Below are 20,918 nucleotides of genomic sequence, written 5' to 3' on the forward strand. Positions count from 1 at the left end.
TAGTAAGGCCTTGGTTGGCATCTCCTATTGTAGTCAATCTTTTTATTTTTTTAAGTCACATTAATGAATATCTCCTCTTTACTTTTTTACACATCTTTTTATAAAAAGTTAAAAAATATACTTATTTAGAACAATAAATTATAAGTTAACATGATTTTTTATTATTTCAAAATTAATCAAAACTATTTTATTTTTTCTATTTAATTTTATTATCAATAAATTGAAGAACTAACATTTGTCTGATAAATCTAATAATCCATAATTTTTTATGCAAAATCACTTTCACGTACGGTAGAATTTTCCCTTTTCTCAACACGTTTTTCTCCGCACGTTCTTTTACCGTTTGCTTTTGCAGAGTGCCCACTCTGTTTTTTCTCAACACTTCCTTTCCATTACCGTGTGCTTTTTTACATTATTGACTTCTCTCTCTCTCTCTCTCTCTCTCTCTCTCTCTCCATACATGTCTAGTCGATGCGTTATTGCATTCTCTTTTCCCATTTCTTGTGTTCTGGTTGTGTGGAGTCTTTCAAATGAATCCATAACTACAACCACCCTCCGATTTGGTTAAACTCTCAAATCAATTCAATTCAGTTCAGTTCAATCCATTTCTAGTGCTTCTTCCTTCTCACAAATTCAGGAATCAATGGCTATGGGAGAGCTCTTAGTCGCCGCTTCAATCAAGTTTCTATTTGAGAAGTTGGCCACTTTAGCCTCCAGCGAGCTGTCGAACTTTGCACGCGGCTTCGGCGGAGAGCGGCGAATTCGTACTCTGTTGACGAAATGGAGCAAAACTTTGGAAGAAATTGAGGCAGTTCTCGTTGATGCTGATGAGAAGCGAGTCACCGAAAGGGGTATTAAGATTTGGCTTGAAGATCTTCAGGACTTGGCTTATGACGTCGATGACATACTCGACGAGTTCTCCACCGAAGCTTTGCGACCTAAGTCGATGATCACCACCAAGGTACGTGCACTAATTCCAACCAATATTATCAAATTCGATGAGATCACTACCCGATTCCAAGATCTTTTGGAACGTAGAACTGTGCTCGGCTTGCAAAAGGTGGGTAGTAGTAGTAATGCAGGGACATCTGCTAAAGCTTGGCAAAGACCACCCACCACATGTTTGATGAATGAACCTAGTGTATATGGGAGGGATGACGATAAAAAGAAGATAATTGAGTTTCTCTTACTAGGTGTTGAGGAGTCGAGCAATTGCTGTTCGACAATATTCACTATATTTAAGTAGATTAAATTCTGTTGTGTACTAAACAAAAACTAGAATATAAAGAAATAAAGGAAATTAGAAAATTTGTTTGATTACAAAAATCAAACTAGAAATAAAACAAAATAAATAAAAATAGATTTTATTTTGTTACAAAAATAAAATTAAAATCTGATTTAAATAAATAAATAAAACAGAATAATAAATTATACAACTTACTTGATTAATTTCTTTGAATAATTATCTGATCAAGTCCAGTGTTTGACACTGTGTCCTTAAGACAGATTCGTCCTCTCCATGGTGCTTTCAGAATTTGGACGTCTATCTCCCAAGATAAAATGATCTACTACAAACAATAGCAGCACTACAAATTGTTTGCCTAACAAACACACTAAGTGTTTATACTCTCTCACAGAAGAAAATAATGCAGCAATATGAAAAGAATATTTGCAGAATTATGAAAGACGGAATTAGAGTTACAAAATCCAAATAAGGGTTGTCCTATTTATAGATGGAATTATGGTTGTTGGGTTTGAATTAAACAGGTGTGAACCTGTTGGTTTTGAATTCAAACAGATTTGAATCTGTTGGGTTTATAATTCAAACAGATAAAAAATGGGAAGGGCTCTGTTTGGATGTACAGTAAAACCGGACCAGTTTATTTTCCGGTTTAATTTGAATTCTGAATTTTATTTTACCAAAAATAAAATTAAACTCAAATATTTTTGGCCAAAAAGATTAGTGTTGGGCCGAACAAGCCCAACCCAACCACACACCCGCGCCCAAGCCCAGGCCCAGCCTAGCCCGTCCGGACGGACGGCGGCGGGCGCGCGTGTGTGGTGATTTTTAGATCCAATGGGTCTACCCCATTTTGCCCATAACCTCTCCCTCTAAAACACTTGGGTACCCCTTGAGGCACACCCCAAGTACCAAACCCATGCCTTATAAACCCATTCAAAACTTCCCACCAAATCAATGTGGGACAAGCCTTATTCAATACCTTTAAGGATTCTCCACCAAAACTCCATTTGCACGGAGCATACTTTGGCTTCAATTTCTCATTCACTCGATAATGGTTTTGAGCAACCAAATATACCACGTGAATCACAACGCGGCATAGAACGCGTTACCACTTTGACCTGTGAAAATCGACGCACGGGGCCCACCTAAAAAATAGACCAAACTTAGAAAAAAATTCTGATTTTACCCAGAATTTTATAACCATTTCCAACAATCCCCCGCATGAATGGAATTTGATGACAACGGAAATACAACAATATGCAGACTTTATCGAAAGAGTATAAGTCGAAAATATCTTGCATCAGGATAGGTAGCTTTCGGCCTTGAACCTTCCCTAGTGATAACCTATCGGACTTACTGGCTAACGAATGGACGCGATGCCTTGAATTGTTCAGTCGTTTGTGTAAGCCAAGACAATAGATTACACACAAAATATCTTCTAACACATCGTGGTTCTCACTGTTGTGTTCATTTTGGCCTTGAACGCTCCTGGTTTTCATAAGTGTTTCTAGAGAATTTAACTTCTTTATTCTCATAGAACCGGCCCCAGTTTGACACTCATATAGGTGATTCTTATTGTGAGTATCTCCTTATACTCGTCTTGATTTTATGCCTTAATCAAGATATAAGTAATCATTAAAAGCAAAACTTATCCTTATACCCCTGCATACAACATATGTTACAGATATCACTCTCACCATAGGAATGGGTAAGGAATTTTAATCCCTTGGTGATTTCTGGCGAGCCATACATAACTTAGTTGTCCCTTTGAACTTAGTTCTTGGGATCTCCAGTCATATAAGTAGGGTTACCATTATGACGACTCTTATGTAATAGGCTTTAATCCCATTCCCTTCGATGAACTGTACACTAGCTCTTTTGTCAAACCTTTTGTTAACGGATCTGCAATATTCTCTTTAGATTTTATATAATCTATTGAGATTATTCCGTTTGACAACAATTACCTTACGGTATTATATCGACGACGAATATATCGTGACTAACCGTTATATGATTCTGTGCCCTGCCTATGGCAGATTGACTATCACAATGAATGCAAATAGCTGGCACAGGTTTTGGCCACATTGGAATGTCTTCTAAGAAGTGACAAAGCCATTATGTTTCTTCTCCTGCTTTGTCTAAAGCAATAAACTCGGATTCCATTGTGGGTCGTGCGATGCAAGTTTGTTTCGTGGACTTCCAAGAAACAGCAGCGCCTCCTAGAGTAAAGACATATCCACTAGTGGATTTTGAATCTTTAGTATCCGATATCCAATTGGCATCACAATAACCTTCAAGTACTGCTGGATATCGAGTAAAGTTCAAACCATAATCACGGGTGAATCTTAAATATCTAAGAACCCGAATGATCGCTTTCCAATGGTCTTCTCCAGGGTTACTAGTGTACCTACTCAATTTACTGATAGCATAAGCTATATCAGGACGAGTACAATTTATTAGGTACATTTAGGCTTCCAATGATTTGGGAGTCTTTAACTGAAACACTGCATCACCTTTATTTTTTTGATAAATAAAGATTGATGTCTACGGGTGTTCTAGCTAAATTCATATCATCCTTGATAAATTTACCAAGAATTTTCTCAATCAAATGTGATTGAGATAATGCATATACGTCAGATGTTTTAGTAATTTTCATTCCTAATATAACATCTGTGATCCCCATATCTTTCATATCAAATCTCTTGTTAAGCATGTGCTTATTTGATTTGATCATGTTTTGACTGCTTCCAATGATAAGCATGTCATCCACATAAAGACAAACTATGACATATCCTTGGTCAGTGTTTTTAACATAGACGCATTTGTCACATTCGTTTATCTTAAACCCATTAGTAGGCATTGCATAATCAAATTTTTTATGCCATTGCTTAGGTGCTTGTTTTAATCCATAAAGAGACTTCACAAGCCGACAAACTTTCTTTTCTTGCCCCGACCTTACAAACCCTTCGGGTTGCTCCATATAGATCTCTTCATTTAGATCACCGTTTAAGAAAGCTGTCTTAACATCCATTTGATGTATTTCTAAATTAAACAACGATGCTATAGAAATAAGCATGCGAATGGATGTTATTCTTGTCACAGGAGAATATGTGTCAAAATAGTCCAGACCTTCCTTTTGCCTGTAACCTTTTACTACAAGTCTTGCTTTATACTTGTCTATTGAACCATCTGCCTTCATTTTTCTCTTGAATATCCACTTATATCCAAGAGGTTTAGAACCTGGTGGAAGATCCACCAATTCCCAAGTATGATTTTGCATAATGGATTCAATTTCATTATTAACAGCCTCTTTCCACAAAGGTGCTTCAGGACCTGTCATTCCTGCCTTAAAGCTTTGAGGTTCATTTTCTAACAGGTATGTCAGAAAATCTGGACCAAAGGATTTTGATGTTCTCGCTCTCTTACTTTTTCTTAGTTCATCATCAGTTAAATCCTGTTGGTCGAGACCATTACTAGTCTCTTGTATTTGATTGTCATTAGTCTCTTGACTTTGTGTACACTCATAAGTTCTTTTCTGTGAATTAAATTCCTGTCCTTTCTTGTAAGAAAAGACATGTTCAAAAAACACAGCATTTCTTGACTCTATAATAGTGTTCACATTTATATCAGGTATTTCTGATTTATAAGTCAGAAACTGATATGCACTACTATTCTGAGCATAACCAATAAACACACAGTCCACTGCTTTTGGTCCAATCTTAGTATTTTTAGGAACAGGAACTTCAACTTTTGCCAAACACCTCCACACTTTTAAGTATTTGTAGGAAGGCGATCGACCTTTCTACAATTCATAAGGAGTGTTGTTGGTTTTTTTGTGGGGTATTCTGTTAAGAACAAAAGTAGCAGACAAAATTGCTCCCCCCCACAAGTTCTGTGGTAAGCCTGAACTTAGTAACATGGCATTTATCATTTCTTTTAGGGTTCTATTCTTCCTTTCAGCAATTCCATTTTGCTGTGGAGAATAAGGGGCTGAAGTTTGGTGAATAATGCCATGTTGTGCACAAAATTCATTTAATGGTACATCATATTCACCACCTTATCACTTCTAATATAAATCAAAATATAACACCCACCACTTGTTGTCTATGATGTGCTAGATTCATAAATTTCAAATCATGATTCATAAATCTCAAATGAAAAATCCAAAATAATTATGACTACACAAATCAGAATTAATTTCAAATCATGATTCATAAATCTCAAATGAAAAATCCAAAATAATTATGACTACACAAATCAGAATTAATGTTTTGACAAAATCATATCCTCATAAAAATTTTGCTTAAGAAACGAACAAAACAAAAATCTTATTTGATTGTATAACTTCTTGCAACTCATTTACGAATAAGTAACATTGTCACAAAAAAATATTTGTGACCGAAGAAAATTAAATTATCTCATCTAATGCAAGAGATACACCCCTATATTAATAAAATGTTTTATGATTTAACAAATTCTACTACGCAAGTAAAATAATAATTAACGACATCTCATGTCACAAATTCAAAACAAACTAATAATCAACATAAAAGATTTCTTAAATTTACTTTCAATTAAATAGAACGATATAACTACATACATCTTCATGTTTAAATTCCTCTGGTGTTTAAACACCCATTCAAAATTGATTAGAAATACTCAAATTAATCTGCTTATGTACAAAGTCAACATATTAATTTATCATTCCAAATCACATGAAATTATTTTTTAAGAAATAACTAGAGTTGATATCAATACATGCATATCAAACACATCCACTAAAAATAATGAATTAACAAAAATTAATCATGCATGATCTCATAACTTGCATCATGAAATAAAATGATTCTCAACCCATAAATAAAATTCAACGCATTTTGAATTTTAAACTCCAAAAATGACAAAACATACATTCATTTAATCAGTTTAATTTGTACATAAATAAACTAATTATATACGCATTAAAATGTTCTTGTGAATATATATATATATATATATATTTTCCGACTCATGTGCAGAAACTATTCACAAAATTAAAGAATAAATCAGTAAACCAATAAAGGAAAAACCTTGCCATAAAGGTTTTTTCGTAATAAAAATGAAATTAGTTTGTAAAACTAATATTTAACTCCAGAATCAAATACTTCCAAGTACTAACACCTTTTCACAAAGGGTTTAAGTGACCTTTCAAACGAAACCGTAAGTTACGTACAAAATGTACAGATTGTAACCGAAACAAAAAGTTATATGATTGATTAACAAAATTAATTTTCTAGTTACTAAAACCAGAAAATAAATTATACAACAAAATAATTTTATTTTTCTTGTTACTAAAACTAGAAAATAATATAATTTTATTTTCCTTGTTACTAAAACTAGAAAATAAAATACCACAATAATATCTGATTACAAAAATCAGAAAAACATACCACAAATTAATTTTCTAGTTACCAAAATCAGAAAATAAATTAAAACACAAAATAATTTTATTTTCCTTCTTACTAAAACTAGAAAAATAAAATACCACAATAATTTTCTGTAATACAAATTAATATTCTGCAATTGTTAATGACACCAGTTTATTACTACTAGTTGTCAAAGAAAAGAGACAGTATATTACTACTATCTATCAAATAGCATGAATCACTATTTGTTTTTCCAACCAGAATGTGTCTTTATAAAATTACAGAAAATTAAATACAATGAAGATATCAAAAATAAAGTCTGTCTTAAAATTGTTGGACAATCTTCACTGTATTTAAGTAGATTAAATTCTGTTGTGTACTAAACAATAACTAGAATATAAAACAAATAAAGGAAATGAGAGAATTTATTTGATTACAAAAATTAAACTAGAAATAAAACAAAATAAATAAAAACATATTTTATTTTGTTACAAAAAAAAATAAAATCTGATTTAAATAAATAAATAAAACAGAATAATAAATTATACAATTTACTTGATTAATTTCTTTGAATAATTATCTGATCAAGTCCAGTGTTTGACACTGTGTCCTTAAGACAGATTCGTCCTCTTCATGGTGTTTTCAGAATTTAGACGTCTATCTCCCAAGATAAAATGATCTACTACAAACAATAGCAGCACTACAAATTGTTTGCCTAACGAACACACTAAGTGTTTATACTCTCTCACAGAAGAAAATAATGCAGCAATTTGAAAAGAATATTTGCAGAATTATGAAGGACGGAATTAGAGTTACAAAATCCAAATGAGGGTTGTCCTATTTATAGATGAAATTATGGCTGTTGGGTTTGAATTAAACAGGTGTGAACCTGTTAGTTTTGAATTCAAACAGATTTGAATCTGTTTGGTTTATAATTCAAATAGATAAAAAACGGGAAGGGCCCTGTTTGGATATACAGTAAAACCGGACCAGTTTATTTTCCGGTTTAATTTGAATTCTGGATTTTATTTTACCAAAAATAAAATTAAATTCAAATATTTTTTGCCCAAAAAGATTAGTATTGGGCCAAACAAGTCCAACCCAACCACACACCACGCACTCGCGCCCAAGCCCAGCCCAGCCCGCCTGGACGGACGGCGGCGGCGGCGCGCGCGCGCGTGTGGTGATTTTTGGGTCCAATGGGTCTAGCCCATAACCTCTCCCTCTAAAACACTTGGGTACCCCTTGGGGTACACCCCAAGTACCAAACCCATGCCTTATAAACCCATTCAAAACTTCCCACCAAATCAATGTGAGACAAGCCGTATTCAATACCTTTAAGGATTCTCCACCAAAACTCTATTTGCACGGAGCATACTTTGGCTTCAATTTCCCATTCACTCGATAATGGTTTTGAGCAACCAAATATACCACGTGAATCACAACGCAGCATAGAATGCGTTACCACTTTGACCCATGAAAATCGACACACGGGGCCCACCTAAAAAATAGACCAAACTTAGGAAAAAATTCTGGTTTTACCCAGAATTTTATAACCATTTCCAACAATTGCAATATTGGGGTTGTTCCGATTGTGGGTATGGGTGGGGTTGGCAAGACCACCTTTGCTCAGATGGTATACAATGATGACATGGTTGGGAAGCATTTTGAATAAAAGCATGGGTTTGTGTCTCTGAAGATTTCGATATTATGCGAGTGACAAAAGCAATTTTGAAGTCCGTCACTTCCCAGTCTTGCAAGTTTGATACCTTGGATCAACTCCAAGTCGAACTAAAGCAGATTTTGGATGGGAAAAAGTTATTGATTGTTTTAGATGATTTTTGGAACAAAAAACACAGTGATTGGAGTAGTTTGAAGAGTCCTTTCAACGATGGTGCCCGAGGAAGTAGAGTAATGGTAACAACACGTAACATAGATGTTGCGTTGATGCTAGGAACTGTGAAATATCATCACTTGAAGCAATTATCAATGGATGATTGTTGGTCGGTGTTTGCACAAAATGCATTTGGGAACACAATTATTGAGGCAATCCCGAATTTGGTTTCAATTGGTAAGAAAATAGTTGAGAAATGTGGAGGCTTGCCTTGGCTGCTAGGACACTTGGTGGCCTTTTACGCCGTAAACTAAGAGACGATGAATGGGAAGATGTATTGAATAATAAAATGTGGGAGTTATCAGATCAGGAAAGTGACATTCTTCCAGCTTTGAGGTTAAGCTACCATCACCTCCCTTCACATTTGAAGAAGTGTTTTGCATACTGTTCAATACTGCCCAAGAATTACTGCTTTAGGGAAAAGAAACTTGTTTTATTGTGGATGGCAGAAGGCTTCATTCAAGAACCAAAAGGAAAAGGAAAGAAGCAAATGGAAGATCTTGGACATCAATACTTTCGTGAATTGTTGTCCATGTCATTTTTTCAACCATTAACTAGTGGTGAAAGTTCAAAATTTGTGATGCATGACCTCATCATTGATCTAGCTCAGTTTGTTGCAGGAAAAATTTGTTTTTGGTTGGAGGGTAAGTCGAAAGCTAACGAGCAGTACAAAAATCTCAGTAAGGCACGCCACTCATCATACATGTCCAGCCATTATGACGGCATCAAAAAGTTTGAGGCATTTTATGATGCCAAGCATTTACGTACCTTTTTACTATATGGAGGATATTATGGAGGTTATTTGACCACCATGATTTGTTGCCAAAGCTTAGACGTTTACGCGTGCTTAGTTTTGGTGGATGCATAATAGGTGAACTGCCAAGTTCAATCGGACATTTAAAGCATTTGAGGTATCTTGATCTTTGCTATGCCCTATTTTGTTCATTACCCGAATCACTGTGCACTCTCTACAATCTACAAACACTCAAATTAAGATATTGCATACATATGAAAAAGTTGCCTACAGCTACAGGAAACCTAATTAACTTGCGTCATCTCGACGTTACTGGTGCAAATTCCTTACAAGAGATGCCACCAAAAATAGGTCAGTTAACAAGTCTCCAAACATTATCAAACTTAATTGTTAGCAAAGGAAATGGGTTTATGATAAGAGAGTTGGGGAACTTAATTCATCTTAGAGGGGCACTTTGCATATCCGGGTTAGATAATGTGGTGGATGTTGTGGATGCAAAGGCCGCTAAGTTATATGAGAAGCAGGGCTTAGACGAGTTATTGATGGAATGGAGTAACACTAATTCAGAAGATTCACGAAATGAAAAAGTTGAATTAGAAGTTCTTGACATGCTACAACCGGACAATAAGGTTAAAGTACTTTCCATCAATGGTTACCATGGTCCAATATTTCCAACCTGGGTTGGAGATCCTCGGTTTTCTAATATGGTGCACTTAGTGTTGCAAAATTGTGAAAAATGCACATGCTTACCCCCTCTGGGGCAATTACCCTCACTTGCAAAACTTTACATTCCAGGAATGAAAAGAGTAGAGAATGTTGGCCTTGATTTCTTGGGGGGTTGCTCAAACCCTTTTCCAGCTCTAGAGACTTTACACTTTTGGGATATGCCGGAATGGGAGGATTGGTCTCCTTTTGAAGTTGATAAGGAAGTTCAAGCATTTGCTCGCCTCTTAGAGCTCTCCATTCAAAGTTGTCCTAAGCTTTTGGGTAAATTGCCTGACAGTCCTCCTTGCTTAAGAAAGCTTGAGATTCTGAAGTGCCCACAGTTGGTGGTTGAATGGCTTCCGAGCCCTACAATGCTCCACCAAAAGAGGAATACCCTCCACTTCAATTCAGTCACCTCCTTATCTCTCAGTGATGTTTCAATTTTGGACTCTATTCCTAATCAAGAGATAGGCGATGAAATATTAGCAACTGCAACGTGTAAACATTTGAGCTCAGTGACTGATATGAAAATTGAAAATGTTCAGAAACTCACATGCCTGCCTAGATGGTTCTTTCATGGATTTACGGGACTCCAAGAATTGAGGATACATAATTGTGAAGAACTCACAACTGTTGAATATTGGCTACAGATTCTGGCCATGTGATGGAAAGTGGCAGCCAGCTACATGGTGGGGAAGCCATGAGGCCATGTGAGTTGGCCATGAGGCCATGAGAAGCCATGTGAAGCATCAATCTGGAAAGCCACTGAAAGCACAACAATGGGCTGGCAGCCAGCTCATTTCAAAGACTTTCTCTTGCATTTGTAATCTCTATATATAGAGAAGCTAAGGAGAGTTGAGATGTACAGCTGAGATAATAGAGAGGTGTGAGCTTAGAAAGCAAAGAGAGAGAGAGAATTACAGAGAGTGTTGTAATTCTTACCATTTTGTTCAATATAGTGAATCCGCTGCCCGTGGACGTAGGCGACTTGCCGAACCACGTTAAATCTTGTGTGTTATTGCTTGTTTGAGTTCCCTGGTGTGCCCCCGATCCGCAACAATTGGTATCAGAGCTCGGGTTGTGAAAAATTGAATTTTTCCCGAAAGTGCCCAGATTTCGAAGTGCTCAAAATCCACTTTTGACCATACTAGGAGGAAGAACTCCCCGAGAGGAGTCCAGAATAGCAAAAACAGAGCCCAGAGGAGCTTCGACGCGCCGTCACGCGCCAGGAGAAGATTGCGCGTGAAACCCACGCGCCCCACGCGCTGCTTAGGGAAGAAGACGACCTAGTCAGCCGACACGTCAGCCACGTGTCAGCCACGTGTCGGACACGTGCCCTGCCCAGTCAGCCTGAGCCGCTGACCAAGCCGCGTTGACCAGCCGTCAAGCCGAGTTGACTGCGCCGTCAAGCCAAGTTGACCAGCCGTCAAGCCGCGTTGACCGCGCCGCCTGCGCCGTTGACCGAGCCGTTGACCAGCCGTTGACAGGAGAAATTATCCAGTGCATCTCAGCGCACCAGATTATGCAAATCTGACCCGTCCAAAGTGTTTTTGCCAGATCGGAGCCATTCGGAGTCCGTTTTTAACGATCCAATAGTGCTTCCCAACTATTTGGAGTATTCCGGACACATCTGTATGGTCAGTTTTTTGAATTGAAGTTTCTAAAAAATGGCAGAATCTAGATCAACCGAGTCCGTAAGTAATTCAGCCAGTACAAGCACTTCTAGGCATTGGACCCCGGTGTCCCATGCCAAGTTCGAGGTAGAGAAGTTCGATGGAAGCAGCAACTTCGGCATGTGGAGATGCGAAGTTAAGGATATGCTTGTCCAAATGAACCTGCACTTCACTCTGGGAGACAAACCAGATGACCTGGACGAGATAGAATGGGAGAGGGTGAATCTCCTGGCCTGCAGTTCCATCCGACTTTGCCTTGCAAAAGAGGAGAAGTATGCCTTTACAGAATATGATATTGAGAAGAAGCTTTGGAAGGCGCTGGAAGATAAGTTCATGACAAAGAGCATTGAGAACCGGCTCTACTTGAGGAAGAGGTTGTTTCGTTTCGACTACATTAAAGGTATTTCGATGAACGAACACCTAAATAACTTCAACAAAATTATTACGGATTTGAAGAATTTGGATGATCAAGTTGGTGATGAAGACAAAGCACTGTTATTGTTAAATTCCTTGCCTGACTCGTATGATCATCTCACTACTACTTTACTGTACGGTAAAGAGAAGATCAAGTATATTGATGTTGCAAACGCCTTGGTGAACAATGAGTTCAGAAGGAAAGATAAGTCTGCAAACAGGGACTCAACATCCGAGGCATTAACAGTCAGAGGCAGAACAAATAACAGAAGAAATACAGGGCGAGGAAAGTCTCGCTCAAAATCCAGGGGGAAACCTTCAGACAAAAGACGTCTTGCAAAAGACGAGTGTGCAGCTTGTCGCCAGAAGGGGCATTGGGCAAAAGATTGTCCAAATAAAGACAAGACAGAAGAGAAGGTGAATATTGCACGAGATGGAGATAATGATGAAGGAGGAGCCTTCACAGTTTCATCATATGGCCAGTCTGATGAATGGATAATAGATTCCGGATGTTCATTCCATATGTGTCCTAACAAGCAGTGGTTCTCGAGCTTACGAGAGTTCGATGGAGGAGTTGTGCTGATGGGCAACGACCAAGCTTGCCAGACAAAGGGGATTGGAACAATTAAACTGAAGATCCATGATGGAACAATCAGAATTCTTGAAGATGTACGGTATGTACCAGATCTAACCAAGAATCTCATCTCAATGGGAGTTTTAGACTCCAAAGGTTACAGAGTAACCATGGAAGGTGGAGACCTTAAAGTTGTTCGAGGAGCATTGGTTGCAATGAAGGGTATTCGACAGGGAAATTTATATTTCCTAGATGGTTCTACAGTCACAAGGAGAGTGGCTATCTCCACCAGTTCCAGCTCAGAAGATGATGCATCAGACACTTCCAAACTTTGGCACATGCGCCTAGGGCATGTCGGTGAGAAGGCTTTACAAGGATTGGTAAAGCAAGGCCTATTGAAAGGCGCCAAGACGGGGAAGCTTGAGTTCTGCGAGCATTGTGTATTGGGCAAGCAAACAAGAATCAAGTTTGGTACTGCAATTCACCGTACCAAAGGGATTCTAGCCTACGTCCACACCGACGTATGGGGTCCTTCCAAGAATGCTTCGTTGGGAGGTAAACACTACTTTGTGTCGTTCATTGATGATTTCTCTAGAAGAGTTTGGATTTATACAATGAAACACAAAGATGAAGTCTTAGACATCTTTCTTACGTGGAAGAAGATGATTGAGACCCAGACAGGCAGACGGATCAAGAAGCTCAGATCTGACAATGGTGGAGAATATACATCAGATCCCTTCTTTGAGGTTTGCCAGAATGCAGGGATAGTGAGACATTTCACAGTTCCTGGAACACCGCAGCAGAATGGAGTTGCAGAACGCATGAACCGCACTTTGGTGGAGAAAGTCCGGTATATGCTGTCACAGTCTGGATTGAGCAAGGCATTTTGGGGCGAGGCATTGAACTATGCTCGTCATCTTGTCAACAGACTACCTACTGCAGCATTAGATGGGAAGACTCCCATGGAGGTATGGTCAGGAGTCCCAGTTACTGATTATGATCAGTTACGTATCTTTGGATGTCCAGCATATTTTCATGTTACAGAATCTAAGTTGGATCCAAGAGCCAAGAAAGCCATCTTCTTGGGCTTCGATGACGGTGTCAAGGGATACAGACTGTGGTACCCTGAATCAAAGAAAGTTCTCATCAGAAGAGACGTTACCTTTGATAAGTCTGCAATGCTGAAGCAACCAGATCCTCAACAGAATGAGGAAGCATTGAAGAAGTCAGTGCAGGTGGAGTTTGAGACTCCAGCAAAGACTAGTCAGCCAATCAACCATCCTGAAGAAGTCTTAGAGGATAGCTCTGAAGCGAGTTCAGATGAAAATGAAGATCCAGAGGCTCCGCAACAATCAGAACCCATTGCAATCAGGAAAGGAAAAAGGGTTACTAAGCAACCCAGTTGGATGACCGATATGGTAGCCTATGCACTTCCAATCATTGAAGACAATGTTCCTTGCACTTTCAAAGAAGCCGTGCATAATGCAGAAAGTGTCAAATGGAAGGAGGCTATGGATGAAGAGATCGGGTCACTTCACAAGAACCAGACTTGGGAGTTGGTGCAACTTCCAAAAGGCAAGAAAGCAATTGGGTGTAAGTGGGTTTACACCAAGAAGGAAAGCATTCCAGGCAGAGATAACATTAGATTCAAAGCTAGATTGGTAGCTAAAGGCTATGCTCAGAAGGAAGGAATAGACTACAATGAGGTATTCTCACCTATTGTGAAGCACACGTCTATTCGCATCTTGTTAGCTTTGGTTGCACAGTTTGATCTCAAGCTCGCCCAACTCGACGTCAAAACTGCCTTCTTACATGGAGATCTTGAAGAGGAGATATACATGTCCCAGCCAGATGGTTTCAAAATTGCTGGAAAAGAGAATTGGGCCTGTAAGCTGAACAAACCGTTGTACGGATTGAAGCAATCCCCGAGACAGTGGTACAAGCGATTTGATCGGTTCATGATGGAGACAGAATACACAAGAAGTCAATTTGATCATTGTGTATATTTCCGTAAGCTTCCCGACGGTTCCTTCATCTATTTGCTCTTATATGTAGATGATATGCTGATTGCATCTACGAGCAAGGTGGAGATTGACAAACTCAAGGCACAGTTAGCAAGGGAGTTTGAAATGAAGGATTTGGGAGAAGCAAAGAAAGTTCTTGTCATGGAGATCAAGAGAGACAGGAAGAAGGGCACGGTTTGTCTGACACAAACCCACTATCTAAAAAAGGTGTTAGACAGATTTGGCATCAATGGGAAAACCAAAGCTGTAAGTACACCATTGGCCCCTCATTTCAAGCTTAGTGCTTCGTTGTCTCCACGCACAGAAGAAGAACGGAAGTATGGCACAGGTTCCATATGCAAATGCAGTTGGTGCATTAATGTATGCTATGGTTTGTGCACGGCTTGACATCTCGCATGCTGTGAGTATGGTAAGCAGGTATATGCATGATCCAGGAAAAGATCACTGGCAGGCAGTGAAATGGATCCTAAGGTACATACATGGCACGGTCAATCTGGGATTGAAGTTCGAGAGAGATAACCGACTCGGGCAGAATTTGGAAGGATATGTGGACTCAGATTATGCTGGTGACTTAGACAAACGCTGGTCAACAACAGGGTATTTATTTACGCTTGCTAAAGGGCCGGTAAGTTGGAGGTCAACGCTTCAGTCAACGGTGGCTTTGTCTACTATAGAGGCAGAGTACATGGCAGTGACGGAAGCCTTTAAGGAAGCTATTTGGCTACATGGGTTGATTGAAGACTTGGGAATTGTTCAGAAGCACGTTGAGGTGTTTTATGACAGTCAGAGTGCCATTTGTTTGGCAAAGAACCAGGTTCATCATGCCCGCACCAAGCACATTGATGTCCGTTTCCATTTCATCCGAGAAATTGTGAATGAAGGGGATATCCTGTTTCAAAAGATTGGTACTGCAGATAATCCGGCCGATATGCTCACAAAGGTAGTTTCTGGGATCAAGTTCCAACATTGTTTGGACTTGGTCAACATCTCTCGGAACTGAGCACCTTCGGGTGCATGGCAGTGTTGATCGATCACTATGTTGGATAAGAGAATCCTCGCCAAGGTGGAGATTTGTTGAATATTGGCTACAGATTCTGGCCATGTGATGGAAAGTGGCAGCCAGCTACATGGTGGGGAAGCCATGAGGCCATGTGAGTTGGCCATGAGGCCATGAGAAGCCATGTGAAGCATCAATCTGGAAAGCCACCGAAAGCACAACAATGGGCTGGCAGCCAGCTCATTTCAAAGACTTTCTCTTGCATTTGTAATCTCTATATATAGAGAAGCTAAGGAGAGTTGAGATGTACGGCTGAGATAACAGAGAGGTGTGAGCTTAGAGAGCAAAAAGAGAGAGAAAATTACAGAGAGTGTTGTAATTCTTACCATTTTGTTCAATATAGTGAATCCGCTACCCGTGGACGTAGGCGACTTGCCGAACCACATTAAATCTTGTGTGTTATTGCTTGTTTGAGTTCCCTGGTGTGCCCCCGATCCGCAACAACAACATTGTGGCAGAATGAGGTCAAACTACAGCACAAACTCCCTGCCCCTGCCTTGCAACATTTGGAGATTGAAAACTGCCCCCAACTTATTTCCTTGTTCGAAGAAGAAGAAGAAGATAGTCCACAGTTGCAGCGACAGCAGCAGGAGCAAGAGAGGTCGCCTTACTTAATGGGGCTTAAGTATCTGGGCATTGATAATTGTGAAAAGCTGGAGAAGCTGCCAGGGGGACTGCATGCCCTGAAATGTCTTCAGAAAATGAAGGTTCAAACTTGTCCATCGCTCACCTACTTATCGTCCAGAGGTGGGCTACCGGCTGCACTTGGAGAACTTGATATTGCTCATCTATCGAAGCTGGAGTCACTACTAGCAGAGGAGGGTACGAAAATTAGTTGTCCATCTCTTCAATCGATTCGAATTAATGCTTGTAAGAACCTCAAATCCTTGCCCGATGCCATGCATGATAGCAGCAACAATAATGAATTCAAAAATCTCAACCTAGTGTATATAAGAGGTTGTAAAAACATGGAGTCCCTTCCGGAAGGTTGGTTCCAGTTCGCCACATCGAATCTGAGACACTTGCTTATCTACGACTGCAAAAAGCTCGAGGCCCTACCGTACAACCTCAGTTCTCTTCAAGAGCTGAAAGTATGGAATTGCCCTGCAGGAATTGTCTCCAACTGGAGTTCTCTGACGAACCTCAGTTCACTTACCATCAACACGATCATGATCGGTAAGCCCCCATCAGAGTGGGGTTTGCACAGATTACCCTCTCTTAGAAGACTCTTTCTTATTGGTTTTGAAGATTACCGTTGGGAGTCCATTTCAGAAGACGGAATGTTATTGCCCACCTCTCTGACCAACCTGTCCTTCCAATATTTTCCAAATCTAGAGAAGCTATCTTTCAAGGACTTTCAAGACCTCACCTCTCTTGAAGACCTTTTCATCTATGATTGTCGTAAGCTCATTTCTTTGCCAAAGGAATGGCTGCCTCCCTCGCTTTTGTCTCTCGCGATCCAGGGTTGCCCCAACTTTGCATCCTTTCCGAAGCAAGGGCTGCCTCCCTCACTTTGGTTTCTCTGGATTAAGAGTTGCCCTAAATTATCATCGTTTCCGGAGCAAGGGCTGCCTCGCTCGCTTTTGCGGTTGGTGATCAAAGGATGTGTCTCATTTGGGAACAGGCTAATTTAGTAACTTTTTGGCTAATTGGCTAAAAAGGTAGGTAAAAAAAACTTGTATGTTTGGGATGACTTTTTGACTAATTACGAAAAGCTGTGTAAAAAGTAAAGAGAAGCCGTAATTGTTGACTTTTTGGTATGACTAATTGGCTAATTTAGTAACTTTTTAACTTTTTGACTACAACAGAGTCTTCCCAAACGAGGCCGCCAAAGGTGTCAAAAGGGGAAAGGCCGATATTGGCGCTTCATTTCTCACATTCCTCGTGTGGACATAGATGATAAATTCATCTTTGACCCAAGCTGCTAGAAAACAAGTCAGGTGCGTCAAATCATTAAATATAACACTCTCCCTTCCTTTTCTTTTCTTTTCTTTTCTTTTCTTTTTTTTAAAAAAAAATAGTAATAACAATAATTTAATTTATATTTTGGGATGCTATCTCTCATCAGAGTTGCCCTTTTGTGGTTGTAAAATGTAGAAATTAAAAGAGAAGCAGTGAAGAAGGGCCACTTCATCCCTTTGACTGCAACCTCTCTGCAACGTGGTATGTAAAGAGTAAATCCTTCATATCAACTTACCTGCCTACATGTAATTAGAGATTTCTGAAATTGTTGGGAAAATTGTCATGGTCACGGTAGACTTGACTTTTAAATTTGAGTTTTTAAGTATAAGCTGCAGGTGGTGATTAATAACCCAATTCGATTCAGGTGTCATTTGAGGTTGGGCTTTTTTTAGTGATCTTTTTTATGAGGTAAAAAAAATTACTAATATATGGGAAAGAATAAAGTCATACATAATAATTGACATATTAATTAGTGTATTAACAAATGATGTGACATAATTTTAGAAGTTTTAAATATTTGTAATTTGTATAGTGGGTGGGTCCATAGTTGTGAAGTGATAATGTCATAACATATGTTGGTACACTAATTGGTATACCCATTGATGCATGTAACACTACTGTATTGGAAACTAATATGTGTGTTTGGTTTCAGTTTTTTAAATTCAGTTTTCTGAAAATTAAGTTTTTTTGTTTTTCGTATTTCTTTGTTTTTAGTGAGTACTTTTACAATTTTAAGCATTTTTTTACTTTTTTTAGATGAATCTTACTTAGATATATCTAAAAAGTAAAATATTTGTGAGAAAATATTTTAAAAAATTAATAAATATAAAAAAATACAAAAAATATACTGAATTTTCTTCTCTTTTTTTTTGTATTATTGGTATTTAGTGAATTTTTAAAAGATTTTTTTCAAAAAAATTATACTTTTTAAGTGTATTTTTGTTAGATGTGTCTAAAAAAAATTTTTAAAAAAATGCTTAAAATATTAAAAAAATCAATAAAAACAAAAAAATATAAAAAATAAGAAAGTAGAATTTTCTCAAAAGTATTTTCAAAAAAACTGGAAACAAACATTACAAGTTTAGGAACTCTTCCCAATTTACTCAAAAATTTATCAACTCTCCAATTATGTTAAGGCTAGGTTATTGTGTGTATATATATATATATATATTTTTTTCTTTTAAATAAAAACAACCTCCATAGTGAGTTGCCACGTGGACAGTTGATAAATTTTTGAGTAAATTAGGAAGTCATCCTAGTCTTATTAATTTGAAAATGACTTTTTTAGTTGTATGAAAAAACATAAATTCCTTGTGTATGACTTACATTTTTTAGTGACTTCTTGATTTTTGCGAATATACTTTTTTTTATTGACTTTTTGATCGGTTTTTTGGTATTTGTTGACTTTTTCATTTTTTTAGTGACTTTACTTTTTAGGTTAAATCACAACTTGCCAAATGAGGAAGTATTATTTTTTTACTTTCTAGTTGCATCTTTTGTTTTAGTAGTTTTTTAGTTTTTTTAACCAGAAAGCCAAACTTCCCAATCAACACTTTACTTAATTCTAGATGTATTAAGTGATAATCAATTAAGAAAAATTTCTATAATACACTTATTTTTGGGTTGTGTACCATATGCCCAGTTATAACTTTTGTAATATTTGGTTTTGATTCATTGTGTTGTTAGTTACGACATGACAATGACTTTTTAATGTATTAATTATGATTTGGTTATATTTTTTTATTTTGATTACGATCGAAGAGGTCTTTAGTTATGCCTCAAGTTATTACTTGGTTATGACTTATTATAATATTGATTGTGACCTATGTGATTATTATTTTAGTTATAACAAAAAAGATATTTGGTTGTCTTGAAATAATGTTTGATTATGACTCACGGTATCTTTTTAGTTATGATTAAAAGTGATTTAGTTATGACATTTGTGGTATCAACACCACAAAGTGCCATATCCAGCCAACAAAAAACACCCCAAATAGGGGTGTGTATTGTAGCATAACCGGAGAAAATATGTAGTAGTTATTATCTTACAGTTATATATCTATACTATATATAAAGCAAATGCTGAATTTGGAGTTGTGAAACGTTACTTTTTTTTTATGCCAAATCCTAACAATTGTTTTATTCTTAAATTACCCTTCCTTCGATTACTATCCCTTCTTTTATAATTGTATTTAATTATACTGGATTGTAATTGCAGAATTGAGGCACATATATAGAGAGATTGTGAGAGTGAAGAGTGGAGAGTGGAGGTGAATGCCATCGGTTTCTCCCTCATTTGTGGAGATTGCCAGCGATGGTGTAAGGGAGATCTAGAGATGTAGTGGAGATCCAGACAGATAGAAGTGGAGATTGAGAGGGAACATAGTTGATAAAAAATATTCATTGTCGACTCTGGTGAAAATGATTACAAGACAAAGGGTTTCATAAACTGATTATGTGATTTTAGACTTTGAATTTACATTAATGCAAAATTGCATGTTAAACATGCGACTTTATTATCAATGTTGTCATTGTAATTGTAATGGTTGAACTATTGATAGATACATTCATCCATCTTTGCTATCAATAAAGTTTTTTTCTTAAGTCAAAAAAAAAAAAAAAAAAATCCACACGAAAAATATTAATCGTTGTGAAAAATTAACAAATATATTTTAAAAAAATACTCATTCATGGCCTTCTTTGGAAAGTTAGGTTTAGGTTAAAATTGTCGATAAAACCAAAATAAGTTAAAATAACTAATAAGATAAAGTGTCACATTTTAACTAAAATAGTCTACTCCCAAGACTAAGTGTCAAGAGAGTCTGAAGGTTAGTTACTTGGTGTTTGCAGCCATCATACCCTCATCTATTCTCTCATTATTTCCATGTGTTTTGTAACTCGCTATCATTGGGATCCAATTCTTGCTTCATTTTTGGATAACTGATCCATATCTTGCTTCTTGGGACCAAAAAAATATGAAATTTCATAATAGAGACACAAGGGGGAATATCTTTGTCAAAACCCATTCATCATCACCTCCATAGAAAATTTCTTTTTCATTTTATTTATGAAAAATGCAAACAAGTACCCTCATGACACTAGTTAATATTGAGGTGTAAAAAAGTGTATTGAAAAAATGTAAAAATATTATAAAGTGTTTTGAAATTCATGAAAAAGTGTATTGAATTTAGTAATAAATATCTCCAGATTAAC

The 20,918-nt window shown here is 37.4% G+C and overlaps 1 protein-coding gene across 3 annotated transcripts; it reads left to right on the forward strand.

Annotated features, from left to right (window-relative positions):
* The first annotated feature begins 351 nt into the window (after window positions 1-351).
* Window positions 352-20,228, forward strand: LOC114265558 (putative disease resistance RPP13-like protein 1). 3 transcript variants are annotated; one of them, XR_014341468.1, is made up of 4 exons: window positions 376-961; window positions 17,552-17,683; window positions 17,841-17,906; window positions 19,924-20,228. XR_014341468.1 is itself a non-coding variant. In XM_082890156.1 (3 exons), the coding sequence occupies exons 1-2, from the start codon at window positions 644-646 to the stop codon at window positions 17,669-17,671; spliced, it is 438 nt and encodes a 145-aa protein (XP_082746282.1). In that variant the 5' UTR covers window positions 376-643; the 3' UTR covers window positions 17,672-17,683; window positions 19,924-20,058. The 3 variants fall into 3 exon arrangements, 2 of the variants coding, with proteins under 2 accessions (XP_082746286.1, XP_082746282.1); XM_082890156.1 differs by lacking the exon at window positions 17,841-17,906 and having other exon boundaries at window positions 19,924-20,058; XM_082890160.1 differs by lacking the exons at window positions 17,552-17,683; window positions 17,841-17,906 and having other exon boundaries at window positions 352-961.
* Window positions 20,229-20,918: the final 690 nt, after the last annotated feature.

The sequence above is a fragment of the Camellia sinensis genome, chromosome 1, assembly GCF_055761805.1.
Source record: "Camellia sinensis isolate YWXY chromosome 1, ASM5576180v1, whole genome shotgun sequence".
Classification (NCBI taxonomy): domain Eukaryota; kingdom Viridiplantae; phylum Streptophyta; class Magnoliopsida; order Ericales; family Theaceae; genus Camellia; species Camellia sinensis.

Bases quoted from the DNA above. Each gene is read 5' to 3' on its own strand.
- LOC114265558 (XM_082890156.1), top strand. From the start codon at position 644: ATGGCTATGGGAGAGCTCTTAGTCGCCGCTTCAATCAAGTTTCTATTT. The intron at 962-17,551 runs GTACGTGCACTA...TGACTACAACAG, and splicing joins AGTCGATGATCACCACCAAG to AGTCTTCCCAAACGAGGCCG.